Consider the following 17,763-nt stretch of genomic DNA (forward strand, 5'->3'; position numbering starts at 1 on the left):
TCGAGAAATAATTTTGTTTGCTACGTAGCTCGTTCAAATTATTTTATCGATTTTAAATGAGTACAAAACTCATTTTTCCAACAATTACTACCCATAAAAACTCTGCCACCCCTAAAACCCAAAACAACAGTCACAAATTTCTCATTTCTCATCACTCTATTATATTTCTTTAGCTTCAACTAGATTTAACCTGCCTTACAGATGTCATAGTTTTTGTATTTCGCTTGTGAAGGCACCTTATCGAACTGAACCATAACAAAAACGAACAAAAGTTAATCCATTGATTAAAAAAAATGCGCAAGTCCTCTCTTTATTCATTTCCTTACAACTCCTTCTACACCGCAAACCCGTTGCTTAGGAAAATGAGAACCACGACAGATACCAGAAAAAATAAATCTCAAGCCCACGCGGATGCGCAAAAATTCCAGAGCAAGGAAAAACCGTGCCTCAAATCACCGAACAGGGTTATAAGAAAATGGTGCGCATAGCAAAAGCGTGGCTCTGAAGACGAAAGCGTGTCTCGCTATACGCTTCTGGATATTAAACACACAACACGATACCTCTGTTGCACATTTTCTCAAGCAGGATAAGAGCATGTTTATGTATTGTTCACTTTAATAATACAGTGAGATTTGCTGATTATAAACCATTAAAAAAACTCATCAGATCGATACACATCCCCAAGGAAAAATAAAAGAGGATCAGACAGGGAATCACTAATAAATAAATAAAAAGGTGAAATTATCTCGTTAAAATGAAGAAAACTAAGTTAGGAGGAAATTACGTACTACTGGTGCGTTGGTTTCTTCCGAATTCTTCAAATTTTCCCGTTGATTTCTCAGATAGATGGAAACTTGAGTGTAAAGGAATACATATAGATTCTATTATTATTTATAAAGAGGGAATACTGGGCGAAAGCACCGAAAGAAGGGAATATAAAATCACAAATCAAAAAGGCCAAATATAAGTCAATGAATGTTAGCAGAGGAAGGATAATACACAATAATTAGGAATGAGAAGTTCTGTTTTTTTCCCTTCAATTTTTCATCAAGATTGACCAAGATCATCACACAAAATGAAATAGATAGTCTCGTTCAATCAAAAGTCTCAGAAATCCCACATTTGACCAAGCCTAGAACCCGTACAGATAATATAAAGAAATGTTTGCTGTTTGCATATACTTTCAGAAGTAGACTTCCACTAAATGTTGCTCATTACAATCGAAATGTAGAAGCATTTCAAACATACCTACTGCAACTTGATACAAGTGCCCAAATTTGTAAAATCTTGAATACATATGCAACAGATAACGAATATATAGCAAGTAGAGATAATGCATATACATCAATGATTTTTCAGGAATATTTACTTCAAAGGAGCCTGCGTAGATGAGGTAACAGGGAAAACTTTATACACATTGCGAATGGAAGAGATGAAAGATTCCACGATGCAAATAGATTTCATGTATTGTAGACTAAACTTGCATTCTTAGGCGAGTTGAACCAGATTCCAGTTCAAATTCTTTCAGTGATGACATTGACATGGAGATGTAAAATATAACCAATTTTATGATCTTGGAGCTCAACAGCAGCGCCAGCAAAATATGTGGACGAAAAATCAACGAACTCCTATATTCGAAAGGAGGGGCTCTGGAATGGATGGCCAACAGCAGACGTCACTCAATCCAAAAATCTTCATATTTCACTTGTTGTTTTAGCGACAAATATGAGTTTTTCTCTTTGTCGCGCCATCATCCTAAATAGTGCCCTTCTTCCTGTTAACATCAATCATACTTTTCCCTCCATGAACACACAAGAAATAAAACCCAAGAAAGTCCCAAAACAATGTCACCAACGACAAGTCTCAGCCAATCGAAGCCAAGAACCTCAACTTTCCTCTCGAAGTATATTCTCCATATAGCCATTGTAATATGCAGAAGCACACAGCCTTTGGGGAAAAAACTATGAAATTCCCTATCCTTAACAAATGCCACCATAAACAAGAGAAACCCAATAGCAAACATAAGCAAACCCGAAAATGAATCCGATGTCTGGATTAACAACTGATCATGAGGTGTTGAGCCTAAAAGCTTACCAGCGCGCTCCCTACCATGACTAAACACAGAAACCTCATCTCTATAGAACATCATCAGGGCTCCACAAGTTAAGGCAATCAAAGAATGGAGCATGCAGATAAGAAAAAAGCCTTGCGACGCCATTGATGACTGAAGGAAAAAACAGATAGTAGTGATGGCTTTCTTCATGTACTACACAGATCCCCAAATATTCAATTTCTAGGCTCAATCATCAAAACCCACCTAAACCCTCGGCTTATCGGCAAAACAAAATCAAATCAAATTTCCACAGGAATAGCAGTTGAGCTCGATTGCAGTCTGAATCCCAATTATCAATGCATACTTAAGGGGAAACAGAGGAAACCCTTTGTTATGTACCATGAAAAAACATGATCTTTAGCAACATAATTGAACAAAGCCAATCAAACATAAAAAGAAAAATCTTGGATTTAGATGACAGCTAACGTACTTAACCACTTTTACATCAACAGCTTTTTGAATCTCAGGCCTGGGCTTAAACGTGAACAAGCGATTCTTTAATAGAAGGTCAGGAGAAGCGCAAAGATAGATTCTTGGTGACAAATCCTAAGATCCATGATGTGGAAACAAAAGGAGAGTAGATTTCACTTGGTTGGAGGGTTTACAGAGCTTAAAGGAAACAAGAAAAGTGTGGACCATTAACAATTACTATGGGTGGAAGGCTTTTCTTGTCTCATACCTGTTAAAATTTATTTTTGTCACCAAAAAAGGAAGAGGCATTTGGATCCGTTCATCTACAATAATAGAATGTATTGGTGAAGAAACCGAATCCCAGAAGTAGGACTTCATATAGAAAACATCATTTACGTATGGGTTCACACCAGCATACATACTACATGTATATTTAAAATTATCCCAGCTACACAATCAGTCGAATCGTTGGCATCCTTCATATCTTGCAACTAGCATTTTTTTAAAAAAATATAAAGAATGGTTTTCATTTTTATTTTTTAAAAAAATATTGTTTCTGTTGAAAAATTATTTAAAAATGTGTTAAATATTTGTGTTGAAAATGTGAATGTTGAATGTTGAAAATTAGGTAAAATTAGGTGTTGAATATTGAAAATTAGTGTGTGATGATGTAGGTAATGATGTATTTTATTTTTGGATTATTTGTAAAAATTTTCTATAAATAGATCTCTCATTTGTGAAGAAAATCACAATTGAGTTGAGAGAAAAATATTATAAAGTGTGTAGTGTGATAATTTTGAGAGTTTGAGATTTTTACTTTTTTACCGTAAATTTTTACTTTTTCACAACACGTTATCAGCACGAAGCTCTAAAAGTCCTCCATATTTTTCCAAGCTCCGAACAGAAGAAAAAGGTAACAAAAGTAATAATATTTATTTTACTGTTATTTATTTATTGTTTATATATGTAATATATAATATAATGTTATTGTTAGAAATAATAAAAATAATTTTTTCAAAAACTTGTTATAAATCCTGGGAGGATGTTAAGACGACATCCCACACTCCCGGTAAGGGATACGACAAGTATAAAAGCCTATAAGGTTTTTTAAACAAAATAACTTATGACACCTAATTATAATAATGTGATATGATATACATAATTATTTAAATATGACTAATATTATATACACCATATTATTACCATAAAATTATACAAATACATACATTTATTTTCTTATACACCAACGGTAATAAACGGTAACAAAACGGCTAGTTTTTGCTCTATAAATACAATCTCACAAATACATTCAATCACTCCAACTTTCTCTTCTTCTCTAAAAATTATTCTTCATCAAATTTTCGAAGAAAAAAAGAAGATGGCTTTCACGAGGTTATTTTTAATTATTTTGGTTATCATACTCACCAGTCTTGTATTTATCGGAGAATATCCTCCTCGTGTGTTTTCTTTATTTTTACGAATACTTGTACTTGTTGTTTATCCATTACTTTGTATTGCAATATTCATTAACTAATAAAATGCATCGTAATTTTTAGTACCACCATGGCAAACTTGGCAAAGCTCGAATTCATCGCTCTTGATATTACTGGGAAAAACTATATGCCATGGACTCTTGATGTAGAAATGCATCTTGAGTCATTGGGTCTAAGCGAGACCATTAAAGAAAATGGTATATCTTCATCACAAGAAAAAGCAAAAGCTATAATATTTTTACGACGACACCTTGATGAAGGTTTAAAATGTGAATATCTCATCGAAAAAGATCCCATGGCTCTGTGGAAAGGATTAAAAGAGAGATTTGAACATATAAGGGAAGTTATACTTCCGACCGCCCGTGATGAATGGAATATGTTAAGATTCCAAGACTTTAAAAAAGTCAGTGATTACAATTCAGCGATGTATAGAATAATCTCGCAGTTAAAATTTTGTGGACATGAGGTTACAGAATCGGAAATGCTTGAAAAAACATTTTCCACGTTTCACGCATCAAATATAACACTACAGCAACAATATAGAGTGCGTGGATTTGCGAGATATTCTGAACTCATCGCCTGTCTTCTTGTGGCGGAAAAGAACAACGAGCTATTAATGAGAAATCATCAGTCCCGACCCACTGGATCAACAGCATTTCCAGAAGTAAATGCTGTAAGTAAAAATGAATTTAAACCTGGAAACCAAAATCAAATTCAAAGACAAGGTTTTGGTCGAGGTCGAGGTCGAGGTCGAGGTCGTGGACGTGGACGTGGACGAGGAAGTGGTCGTGGTCGTGGACGCGGCCGTGGTTTTGAAAATAATCGAGATAGTTATTTCTATAACTCATCTCAAAATAACGTCCCAAACCATCCACAGAAAAGGCATCAAGAAAACATGAGTGTTAATGAAAATCACTCGAAAAGATTTGAAAGTTCTTGTTTCAGATGCGGTACTCCAGGACATTGGTCTCGTATTTGTCGAGCCCCTGAGCATCTTTGCAAACTTTATAAAGAATCGATAAAGGGGAAAGAAAAGGAGACCAACTTCACTGAGCGAAGTGACCGTTTGAGTGATTCAACTCATTTTGATGCTGCTGATTTTATGAATGATTTCTCTGGAAATGATCAATATGTTGGTGGGATAGAAATGAACAATATTGATGCTGCAGATTTTCTCAATGATTTCTCTGAAAATGAACAATATAGTGGTAGAATATAAATGTACAATAATTTATTTTTCATGTATTTATATGATAATGTTTTATTGTACAATTATGATATGTGTTATATTTAAATATGTATTGTCATTAATTTTTTTTCATTGCATATTTTTTGAAGTTCAAATATGGAAAATGCTATGAGCAAAGCTGAAGTTTGCATACCCGATAGTGGTACAACGCACACTATCCTCCGAGATAAAAGATATTTCTTGGAACTAAAACCAACAAAAACAACGGTGAATACAATATCAGGTCCTGTAGACTTGATTAAAGGATGTGGTAAAGCACAATTTTTGTTACCTAATGGTACAAAATTTTTGATCAATGATGCTTTATATTCACCACAATCGAAAAGAAATTTGTTGAGTTTTAATGATATATATTCCCATGGGTATGATACTCAAACAATGAATGAAGGGAATGAGAAATATATGTGTCTTACCACATATAAATCAGGAAAGAAATATGTGATTGAAAAACTACCAATGCTCCCTACTGGATTGCATTATACACATATACGTCCCATTGAATCAAACATGGTAATTGATAATTCTTCAATATTAACCAATTGGCATGATCGATTAGGACATCCTGGTTCAACAATGATGCGAAGAATTATAGAAAATACACATGGTCATCCATTGAAAGACCAGAAGATCTTTCAGAATAATAAGTTTCAATGTAAAGCATGTTCTCTTGGAAAACTTATTATAAGACCATCACCAGCCAAAATCCAAACTGAATCACCAATGTTTCTTGAACGTATTCAGGGTGATATTTGTGGACCAATCCATCCACCATGTGGACCATTCAGATACTTTATGGTATTGATTGATGCCTCCAGCAGATGGTCACATGTATGTTTATTGTCAACTCGAAATGTTGCATTTGCAAGATTACTTGCTCAAATAATAAAATTGAGGAATCAATTTCCCGATTATACAATCAAGAAAATTAGACTTGATAATGCTGGTGAATTTACTTCCCAGACTTTCAATGATTATTGTATGTCTATGGGAATCATTGTTGAGCATCCTGTTGCTCATGTACATACTCAAAATGGATTGGCTGAATCATTGATTAAACGTCTGCAAATGATTGCTAGACCAATGATTATGAAAACAAAGCTCCCTATTTCTATATGGGGACATGCAATTTTACATGCTGCTTCATTAATTCGCATCAGACCAAGTGCATATCATAAATACTCCCCATTGCAGCTTGCATTTGGTAAAGAACCAGACATTTCTCATCTGAGAATTTTTGGATGTATGGTGTATGTGCCTATTGCACCACCTCAACGAAAGAAAATGGGACCTCAAAGAAAGATTGGAATTTATATTGGTTATGATAGTCCATCGATCATTCGATATCTTGAACCACAGACAGGCGACGTGTTCACAGCACGTTTTGCTGATTGTCATTTTAATGAGGAAATCTTCCCAATGTTAGGGGGAGAACAGAAACATACCGAAAAAGAAATTACATGGTATGTATCATCATTGTTACATCTGGATCCAAGAACAAAACAATGTGAAAAAGATGTACAGCAAATTGTGCACTTGCAAAGAATAGCAAATCAAATACCAGATGCATTTGCAGACACAAAAGGGGTAACTAAATCATATATACATGCTGCAAATGCCCCTGCTCGAATTGAAATTCCGAAGAAACAAATTGAAGATAGTCATGATGTCATTAAACGCCTGAAGCGTGGAAGGCCAGTTGGTTCCAAGGATAAAAATCCTCGAAAAAGAAAATTCATAGAGAAACACAATGATCACAAAATAGAGAATGATGTTCCTGAAGAAACACATAATGATCACAAAATAGAGAATGATGTTCCTGAAGAAACACATGATGATGAAAATGTTTTGTCAGAACCACAAACTGACGAGAATCATGAAATCTCTATCAATTATATTAATACTGGAAAAATATGGAACCGAAAAGATATAGAAGAAATTGATGATATATTTTCTTATAATGTGGCAATCGACATCATAAATGATAATGAAGATCATGAACCAAAATCTTTTGGTGAATGTAAAAATCGGCAGGATTGGATAAAATGGAAAGATGCCATCCAGGTTGAATTGGATTCGCTAAATAAACGTAATGTTTTTGGACCTATAGTCCTTACACCTGAAGGTGTAAAACCTGTTGGATACAAATGGGTTTTTATTCGAAAGCGAAATGAGAAAAATGAAATAGTAAGATATAAAGCTCGACTTGTTGCACAAGGTTTTTCTCAAAGGCCTGGAATTGATTATGAAGAAACGTATTCTCCTGTGATGGATGCAATTACGTTTCGGTATTTGATTAGCTTGGCAGTATCTGAAAATTTAGAAATGCGTCTTATGGATGTTGTTACAGCCTACTTATATGGATCACTTGATAGTAATATATATATGAAAATCCCTGAAGGATTTAAGATGCCTGAAGCACAAAGTTCAAAACCCAGAGAATGTTATTCTGTGAAATTACTAAGATCATTATATGGGTTGAAGCAATCCGGCAGAATGTGGTATAATAGGCTAAGTGATCACTTGATGAAAAAGGGATATGTAAATAATTCAATATGCCCTTGTGTTTTCATTAAGAAAACAACATCCGGATGCGTAATTATTGCTGTATATGTTGATGATTTAAACATCATTGGAACAAATAAGGAAATTCAAGAAGTTGTGTCATACTTGAAAGAAGAATTTGAAATGAAGGATCTTGGAAAAACCAAGTATTGTCTGGGTTTACAAATTGAACAAAAAGAATGTGGAATATTTGTTCACCAGACAAATTATACAGAAAAGATCCTTAAACGTTTTAATATGGACAAATCAAATCCTTTAAGTACTCCAATGGTTGTTAGATCATTAAACATAGAAAAGGATCCATTCCGTCCATGTGAAGATGATGAAGATATTCTTGGTCCAGAAGTACCATATCTAAGTGCTATCGGTGCCCTTATGTATCTTACAAATTGTACAAGGCCTGATATATCTTTTGCCGTAAATTTATTGGCAAGATTTAGCACATATCCAACAAAGAGACATTGGAACGGAATTAAACATATATTCCGTTATCTACGAGGAACGACAGACTTGGGACTTTTGTATTCAAAAGATGCTAATCCAAGTATAATTGGTTATGCCGATGCTGGATACTTATCTGATCCACACAAAGCACGTTCTCAAACTGGATATGTATTTACTCGTGGAGGCACTGCAATTTCTTGGCGTTCACAGAAACAAACACTTGTAACAACTTCATCAAATCATGCCGAGATTATTGCACTACATGAAGCAAGCCGTGAATGTGTGTGGTTAAAATCAATGACTCAACATATCCAAATCTCATGCGGATTATCATTCGACGAGAAGCCTGTGATACTATATGAAGATAATGCTGCATGTGTTGCTCAAATGAAAGAAGGATACATAAAAAGCGACAGAACTAAACATATTCCTCCTAAGTTCTTCGCATTCACCAAGGAGCTTGAGAAGAATAAATGTATTGATGTTCGTCACATTCAATCAAGTGAAAACTCATCAGATCTCTTCACAAAGGCACTTCCTACGACAATATTCAGAAAGCACATATATAATATTGGGATGCGCAATCTACGAAATTTGTGAAGAATTGTTCGTGTCAACATGAGGGGGAGTTTACGTGACTGCACTCTTTTTCCCTTACTATGGTTTTTATCCCAATGGGTTTTTCCTAGTAAGGTTTTTAACGAGGCAGTATAAAAACACGTAATGTATACAATCATTATGATCATCATCACAAGGGGGAGTGTTGAAAAATTATTTAAAAATGTGTTAAATATTTGTGTTGAAAATGTGAATGTTGAATGTTGAAAATTAGGTAAAATTAGGTGTTGAATATTGAAAATTAGTGTGTGATGATGTAGGTAATGATGTATTTTATTTTTGGATTATTTGTAAAAATTTTCTATAAATAGATCTCTCATTTGTGAAGAAAATCACAATTGAGTTGAGAGAAAAATATTATAAAGTGTGTAGTGTGATAATTTTGAGAGTTTGAGATTTTTACTTTTCACCGTAAATTTTTACTTTTTCACAACAGTTTCCACAACAGATTAAAACACAATAATTTATTGTTCAGAAAAATAAAACACGAGAATTTGAACCAAGATATGAGTCAGCATGGGACATTAAGTCTTGATCTTTTCAAAATTTTAAAGACGACTTTTGGACATGGTTGTTGCATATGTTGTGAATAATGGGGGCGTCAGAAAATTTATGAATAATTCCTGTCTGCGTCTTTGAAGTCGCATGCGCTTAAAACAAACGATTTAAAGAAATGAAAAATCAAATAAAGTGATGATAAATGATCATTAAAAAATAAATAAACTTGTGTCAGTTTTTATGTGGATCATTGAATTATAAAACTCGTGGATCTGAATATCTGGAAGAGATCTTGCCAAAAAGTATTGCTACATAATTTCAAATCAAATTCTAATCAGAAAGTTCTAGGTACCTTTAAAATGTTTTTAAATGGTACGACATTTTATAAAAATAATCATTATTTTCAAAATGAAAACACGTAATGTAGCCATCTATTTCGAGGCACAGTGAGTAATGTCTTTGCTTTATCGCAGGGGATTTTGGTCCATCAGCCACATAGTCACAATTATATGTACAATGTAATGAATAAAATTTGATAATTTTTAACATTCTTCGGGTCGCTTTCTTCTCTACCTTCTAAGCTAAAAGCTCGACTCTTCACCTTGGGAAAAAATAACTCGAAAAATTGTCCTACACCTGGTTGGGAATAACAAGCTAAAACACTATCACTTGAAAAAATGGAGCAAAAAATCAAATGAAGAAATTTTCCTTGTTCCTGGGAATTATTTTGCGGCGCCTCCTTGAACTAGGCTTCTTGTTTCCTCTACCAGGCCGGACTAGATTTCTCTTCACAGGGGTTTTTTCGTGAATCAGAACTGGGGGAGGGTGATTTCTAGCCATAGCCTGCTGATGAGCTCTTTGTTCCAATAAATCTCTGTGATATGCCTGTAAACAATGGGATTCCAACATTACTGATGCACAAGTTTTAGATCAGGTGATTTGGAAATTTTACTTGCCAAACACAAAATCAGACAAGAAGAAACTGAACAAATATAATTACTATACATGCATTAAGGATAGTTCGAAGGATACAAGGCATGAAGCATTTGCAGATTATCTAAAGATACAACTTGATAGTACAATTCCAATTCCAAAATGGTAAAAACACAAGGTTTTCTTTACACCAACATGACAGTTGGTGGCCAGACATCATCATTATGCAAATCAAATTCCGAATGCTACACTAGTTCCATTCCTTGAAATTTTCAATTGAATTCTCCTGGTTCTTATATCAAACTCGTTTCAACCAATCACATTTTACAAACAGAAATAAAGTTTGCCAACATAAAAATATGCTTACTTAAATTTATGAGTGTAACCCATCTCACATGTAAGAACCAACAAGTGTCTGAAATCGTTTTGACAATCAGCACCCATTAAGGGATCTAAAAAAGCCACTTGTACAAGTGCTCCTAAAAAACCAGTAGGTGCGACTAATCATCCTCAATCATACATTATCTGAAAAGGAATTGGTTAAAGCATTCGCCTCTGTTGAACTTTCACCAAATTACACACACTGCCCGAGGTTTATAAAGTGCAAAGTCAAATACATGTTGCCTTGTGATCATAAATCGTTAGTACTTGAACCCCTTCTTCCCAGCACAAACAAACCCAAAAACAGTGCTCGAACCTCAAAAACTAACATACATTCTGTGAGTCAACAATATTGTGATAAGAGAAAACAAATGCAACCTGTATCACGAAATTCCGCCTCTCACAGTCTAGAAACATGTTAATGTTCCAATTAACTCGTTCTTTCACTTTATCCCTCACAGTTGCAAAACTCAGCTGATCTCTAGATGTGAATCGATCAACTTCATTAAACCATAGACAACTGAAAAGGTTTGTGATGGGTATGTGCTCTCTTATTATTACACACCCTTCAGGAACATCTGCAGAAATTTGGTCCGTGCAGAAATCAAACGTCATCACTTTTGAAACTAAAGTGAAAGCATATTCCATTTATATAAGTCACACAGACATACCACTAGTTATAGGAAGCTTATCTAGAGTGTATGATGTTAAACCCTCCTTTTTGTAATAATCAATTTGGTAATCAATGGAAGCATTATCATATTTTCCTGCAGCTTTATTAGCCTCGGCTTCTTCAAAAACATCAAAACGACTATAGTGTCTTGATATGGCAAAAGTAGCATTTTGGCGCCACAGGAACCTGTGAAAGAAAGTAAGCAAGATGGGTAATTGCTGTCCCGCAACCAGTCATGGATGCACTCTATGTTGACAAAGTTGTAAAATATAGATGAAGTCATGACAAGAACAAGGGGGGAGGCGTACTTCTCAAGAATCTGGTATGGATCCACGACTAGTCTAAGCTTTCCATCAATCCAGATAGAGTACCGAACATTAGGAAAAAGCCTATGCAACAAGAGCTTTGGCACCTGCAGATCAAATACTCATTCGTTCAGCTCCATATGCTATGAGCTATCATACAACATGATTGAAAATAAATTAGATAAAAACCGAATCCAACTCCCAAGGAACTAAATAAAAGTACAAACTACAAATTTCATTCAATAACAATCAAATGACTCGCAAATATAGGATGTGCCAACGCGCAAGATGAAAGCCGGACCAAATGAAATATGATCAGCAAATCCTTTTATTTAGTTAAATAAAAACTTTCTTCTGCAGCTGCTGCAACTGGATTAATCTTGAAGTGGGCACAGTAAAAATAACAAATCCCTGATCATTAGGTAAAATGAAAACATAACATCAAAGTTGATTATATAAGAATACTCAAGTCCAAAGAAACCCAAATTTTCTTGGAAGGATACGTCAAATTTGGCCCAAAGAACGGTATGGTCAGAACAGAAACCAATGTAGAGATAGATTGAATCGACATATGTGAAGAAAACAAAAAGGAAGAAAACTAACCTTCCCATTTCTTCTTGCATCTTTATAGGGCACATTGTGTACAACGATAATTCTCCACAGTCCAACCTGTTTCCCACCGTCCAAGACACTAGTATTCTTCATATATGCTTCAGTCTCTTTATCAACAAACATGAAAAAGGGGACATTTTTTCTCGCAACTTCACCAATATTCCTCGGTTGTTGAATCACATCATAGTTACCTATGCAAAAATATGTAGAAGGGCTTCATAAATAGCAGGGGGTTAAGACATCAGGCAAGGTGCAAGTATTTCCCAGCTTCTCAACTGGCGTTGGACAAGTGCATGCTGATCTAATAAGGAAAAATTCAAACGCAAAAGTACCAAATATAGCGGAGGCCACAATGACCTCATGGAACTGCTCCAATTCTTTAAGATCATCAGCATCAATGTCATAACCAGTTTGGTCTCTTGGTCCACATCCTTTTACAAATCTAAAGGGCATGAAGCAAGTAAAGGCAATAAATACAAGCAAAGATTTCGGTAAAAATAAAATATTGTCTACATAAAGCAAACGGGAAATTTAGCCTACCCACAGTGCACGGTCATGGATTCTTTTATATCAAAAGAATCCTTTCTCTGTTTCAGAGAAGGGTAGCCACCAAAGTCAGAGCCTCCATTTGGTTCAGTTCTCAGAGGATTTTCTTCAGAGAAATATGTTAAGTGACGAAGCACGGGAGATTCTGAGGGGAAGTTGGGTATACTAGCTATGGCATGCTCCACAGGAATGTAACACACCGGGCATGCTGAGGCAACAAAATAAGAAATCATATCACTATATCTAAGAGTATTTAGGCATGTAAAGAACTCAAACATAGATGTGAAATACAATCCATCACATTAATACCAGTAGTCAGTTAGGATGTCAGTAGAACAATAGCTGTCCAAAAATAGAAATCTATAAAGTAATGAAACAGCGAGGTAACTTACGGCGAGGTCCAATGCGCCTTCTATCACCGGGAGGAGGGGGTGGAAATGCAAAATTTTTACATGGATTATCCCAAAAAGAAGCAGCACTAGAATCAACAACTGCTGCTGAAGCATGGGAGATGGACGGGTACCAGCCAGCATTCTCATCACATACTGTAACTTTATTCATCTTAATACTACTATTATTTGGCATTGTTTCTTTCCCAGTCAACAATGAATATAAAGCATGAGACTTATTAGGATATCTTGAATCAAAGTCCAAACTAGAGTCTCCCAAATCAGCCTCTGACATCAATAATAAATCACTGGTATAAGTTAACAATACGAGGCACATAAATTTGGTTACTTGCATGACTGGATAATGAGACTAGAAATAGTTAATAACAAACTTAATAATTTGACACAAGGATACCCCCTACCACAGAAAAAGGGAAGCAGGGTTTATGGTTATTAGAGGGGCAAGGGTATCGTAAAGCCTGGACGCAATATGTCATGTGGAGAATGAGCCTTGACGAAGAAAGGTTCGCTAAGCAATAATACTCTAGGAATATATTATGTGCAGAAAATTTCATCATGCACCATCCAATATAAAATACTTTATAAAACACAAATTCCCGAACAGTAACATATTTATATGCTGCATGTGTGCGTGTGTGTTCATTACCCTACAAGTGAGATGAATGACAAGTGTCCTACATTTCACCGCAGATTCAGCATCTCTATATTTAAGAAGTGTTTAATGTATTCATTGCACCTTTAAAGTGCACGAAAGTAAATGCTAAAGAGAATGCTTTATTGAATAGACGTCCATTCCTATGAGTTTAGGCGTAAGTATTAAGCCGTGACACGCCTTAAGCCTAGGATCAACATCTCGTGGCCTGTTAATAAACATGATAAGTTTATCTATAGTGTATATTAAGTAAAGTAATTAAGACTTTGTTCTCTTTGGTGTGTCACTTTTAAAAAGTACAAAAAACACATTTAGTTTAGTCATTTCACTATATAACATTAATATTTATTATTCTATTATACACGCACTATTACAAACAAAGAAAATTTAATAGAAACTATTTTTAATATCTTGATATCTCACCTTTAAGATATTGTCCGTATTTTATCATCGCAATGTCGAATATAAAGATTAGAGTTAAAAAAATTAAAAATAATCTACTTGAAAGTGTATGCGCTTGTGCATGTGCAACGCTGGAATGATTAAAACAACTAGCACTGATTATAAGGGAAATATTAGGAACTAAGCCAGATAAATAACAAACATCTCAGCTGATGCAAAGAACTTAACCAGAAATAAATGCTTGGGATATAAATTTTAATAATGATTAAGTTCAATACAATTACTTAGAGACTAAAGCCAAGAAGAGGAATCTTATGACCCTTCATCACTTAGTGGCGAAGAGTCTTGAGGCCACATCAATGTTGAGCTGTGATCAATATCAGATAGAATACTGACAACAAAAGAATATGAAATGCATTGCATCAAACCACCTTTATTGACGGTAAAGAATCCTGTCGTGAAAGCTAAAAGAGCAAGGGATGCTAAAATCAGCATTCCCACTTTCCTCTGGCTTAAATATCTGAAAACAGAATGAACTTGTCTTTCTTTTTCCTTATAACCATTAAGGGATGACTTTGAAGGCCTCCGAGGAATGTATAAGTTCTGAGGTAGCAACCCTCCATTCAGTGGCTGTTGCTGCAATAATCCATAACTACCTGATGCTCTAAGACCCAATGACCCTCCAGTCATTGTACCTCCAAACCCTCAGAAGTTATTTTCATCTCTTTTCACAGCAAATTCGGCATTCATTCACAGATAATATGCTGCGTGAAAATCACAAATCACATCCCAGATGATCAATAATTGAATTCATCAACTAACAGGACATATAGATAAGAAACAATTTCCCTGTCAGGTACAGTAAGTCTACCAATAAAAGTAAATCGAGTATTGGTTCACAAAGATCAAGAATATAAAGTATGTTGATTTGCTATTTTATTTTCTGAAAAAGGAATGAGAAATGCCGCACATGCTTCGCATCACAAACAAATGTCAACCCCATCACAAAACCACTCCCAAAAGTTGATGATGACATACTTCAAATCCACGAAATGGTCCAAATCTATCACACCCATCTCAACAGAAAACGGAAAGCCTACAACTCTTCAACTAGAAACAATGAGATGATAAGGATCAGCCCCCTTTTATGCTCGAACGATTTCCAGGAAAAAAATGAAGAAAAGATAAGAAATGCACTAAAACCCCCACCTTCACAAATCCTAATTTCCCACAATAACAAGCACAGTCGCACGTAGAACAAGTCCGAGCTCCGTTTTTAGAAGCCAATCACCCATAATACAAAAATACTAAAACAAAAGCAGCGACAGACGTAAGCAATTCCAATCAAAACAGAAATCCAAGAATACATTAGCTTGGGAACTTCAAATCTGGACCTACCTAAATCAATGCATGCGGATAAGCGATCTAGTCGAAAGTGCCCAAAAAGTGAAATATTAATCAGATTGGGTTGCTCCCACCTCCGAATAATACTCACACTCTGAAGAAATCAAATATCCAACAAACAAAATCTGGAAAGTTCAAAAAATCGAGGACTTGTTTCCTCGCTCTAGTGGGCACCTAATAACAGTGGAATTGCGTCGTCTTGGTGACTTATTTTTTGTTGAATTCAATGATTTTTGGGAAATTACGAGCCAACTGCCAACATCCATAATATTTTTGGTTTTTTGCAAAATTCAAGAAATATTCTCTAATCCAATAATTTGGTAAGGATATTTTCCCGTGGGCGGGTTTCGGGTAATTCGGGGAAACGATAAATATACCAAATAATAATTCATCACAAAACAAATTTTTTGATGCAATACATCACAAATTTTGAAAGAGTAATGTCACAATTTTATATTTGTGAGACGGATTGAATCAATTTATATTTACAATTAAAAATAATATTTTTAACATATAAACTAAAAAATTTCAAAGATTTTGAGATTCATCTAACAAAATTGATCATAACATTCTCTCATATAAATTTTTATGTTTTGAAAATTAGATAATTATTTATTTATTTTATGAGTTGGAATCTATAATCGTTATCATGGAATGTGGATTGGAATCTTGATTTCCAAAATGAATTTGAAATGTGATTGCAAAAAATATAGCTGCATTTCTAAAATCTAAATGCTTATCTACATAAAGAAAAAAGTCACACTAAGATTTAGCTATTGCTTTATATATNGTCACTCCATATTTTACATTAAAAAAAATCTAAACAAAACTTCTGTTTTAAATCGAACAACTCTTCTAAATTAAAAATATTTTTGTGTTAATTGTTTAATATTATTTGATCAAATTAAAAATAATAAATCATGCAACATGTGTGCATCTTTTACTGTTTGATATGAAGTCTTGGAGTATGGTAAGCTATATGTTCTCGTTTTTGAGAAAAAGTTGTAAGGATGTTTGAATAAAAAAATTGCAATTTTAAAAAGTGTAAAGACGTTGGTGTGTATTGTAGAAGAGTAGCTCTCTTGTGAGACGGTTTCACGAATCTTTATATATGAGACGGGTCAACCCTACCGATATTCACAATAAAAAATAATAATCTTAGCATAAAAAGTAATATTTTTTCATGGATGACCCAAATAAGAGATTCGTCTCACAAATTACGACCCGTGATACCGTCTCACACAAGTTTTTGTCATTGTACAATATGATTTTTTGTTGTTGTTGTAATTAAAAAACTAATTAAAAAACGAGTTGGTCTCTTGTGAAACGGTCTTACAGGTTTATGTCGATAAAATGAGTCAATTCGATCGCTACCTATCATGAATTTTGATATAAAAAATAATATTTTTCATGGTTTTGATCGACTCGAAAATCTGTATCACAAAATTAATCCTTGATACGGTCTCACAATAATTTTTATATTAGCAAAATTGATACCATGCTATGAAACAAAAATGAAATCTTGAATAAAATCAATCTAACCTATCATGAGAAAAAAAAAATGAAACTATAATGAAACATGTCATAAATTGAGCCATGTAAATTATCAGAAATCATTCCACGTGATGCCTATGGGAGAATTTTTGGATGGGCCATTGCGATGTAATTTTGTACCCAAAAAAAAGGAGGGGGGGCTGGTGTAAACATCTGTTTTTTGAGGACGCCCTTGTCTCTCCTTTCCTTGACATATTAACCATTTCAGTGTAATTTTGTACCAAAACTTTAAAGGGGCAAAAGAAATAGGGTCCATGTCCATGTCCATGTCCATGTCGTGCATGAATTAATTATCTTCACCCCAAAAGGAAATAAATGCTGTAAAAAGAAAGACTACATGTGTAACCAAGTATTGTGGAGATTTGATGAATTACTCAAACCCAGATTTGTAAATTATGTTTCGAAATACATATCATCGAAAGATTTAAGATTGAATATGTTTATTATGAAATAATCTTACGGATCTTTTTTTATCTTCAAGATCATCAATCATTCATGATTAA

At 34.4% G+C, this 17,763-nt stretch overlaps 2 protein-coding genes and 1 long non-coding RNA gene across 5 annotated transcripts; 1 reads left to right on the forward strand and 2 right to left on the reverse strand.

The window, feature by feature from the left end:
* Positions 1–651: 651 nt before the first annotated feature.
* LOC140968879 (uncharacterized) lies at positions 652–1,594 on the forward strand. Its single transcript, XR_012173846.1, has 2 exons — positions 652–768; positions 879–1,594. It is a non-coding gene; the product is annotated as an uncharacterized lncRNA (long non-coding RNA).
* Positions 1,297–2,925, reverse strand: LOC140968878 (uncharacterized). Its single transcript, XM_073430019.1, has 2 exons — positions 2,549–2,925; positions 1,297–2,439 (listed from the first exon to the last, which is right to left on the reverse strand). Exon 2 carries the CDS (start codon positions 2,261–2,263, stop codon positions 1,784–1,786), a length of 480 nt encoding a protein of 159 aa, XP_073286120.1. The 5' UTR covers positions 2,264–2,439; positions 2,549–2,925; the 3' UTR covers positions 1,297–1,783.
* Positions 2,926–9,824: 6,899 nt separating this feature from the next.
* LOC140968870 (probable hexosyltransferase MUCI70) lies at positions 9,825–16,047 on the reverse strand. 3 transcript variants are annotated; one of them, XM_073430010.1, is made up of 10 exons: positions 15,512–15,694; positions 14,734–15,066; positions 13,231–13,515; positions 12,833–13,046; positions 12,625–12,734; positions 12,284–12,483; positions 11,684–11,787; positions 11,374–11,561; positions 11,081–11,280; positions 9,825–10,273 (listed from the first exon to the last, which is right to left on the reverse strand). In XM_073430010.1, the coding sequence occupies exons 2-10, from the start codon at positions 14,990–14,992 to the stop codon at positions 10,079–10,081; spliced, it is 1,755 nt and encodes a 584-aa protein (XP_073286111.1). In that variant the 5' UTR covers positions 14,993–15,066; positions 15,512–15,694; the 3' UTR covers positions 9,825–10,078. The 3 variants fall into 3 exon arrangements, with proteins under 3 accessions (XP_073286111.1, XP_073286112.1, XP_073286110.1); XM_073430009.1 differs by lacking the exon at positions 15,512–15,694 and adding an exon at positions 15,701–16,047 and having other exon boundaries at positions 9,826–10,273; XM_073430011.1 differs by lacking the exons at positions 13,231–13,515; positions 15,512–15,694 and adding an exon at positions 15,701–16,047.
* Positions 16,048–17,763: the final 1,716 nt, after the last annotated feature.

Source organism: Primulina huaijiensis, unplaced genomic scaffold (genome assembly GCF_012295235.1).
Source record: "Primulina huaijiensis isolate GDHJ02 unplaced genomic scaffold, ASM1229523v2 scaffold38229, whole genome shotgun sequence".
Classification (NCBI taxonomy): Eukaryota; Viridiplantae; Streptophyta; class Magnoliopsida; order Lamiales; family Gesneriaceae; genus Primulina; species Primulina huaijiensis.

What these genes read in the sequence shown, in the direction of transcription:
- LOC140968878 (XM_073430019.1), bottom strand. Translation starts at nt 2,263, where the DNA reads ATGAAGAAAGCCATCACTACTATCTGTTTTTTCCTTCAGTCATCAATG.
- LOC140968870 (XM_073430010.1), bottom strand. Translation starts at nt 14,992, where the DNA reads ATGACTGGAGGGTCATTGGGTCTTAGAGCATCAGGTAGTTATGGATTA. An exon ending in CCATACCAGATTCTTGAGAA is followed by an intron (nt 11,562 to 11,683) that starts GTACGCCTCCCC and finishes TTTCTTTCACAG; the next exon opens with GTTCCTGTGGCGCCAAAATG. An exon ending in TAAGCTTCCTATAACTAGTG is followed by an intron (nt 11,281 to 11,373) that starts GTATGTCTGTGT and finishes AAATTTCTGCAG; the next exon opens with ATGTTCCTGAAGGGTGTGTA.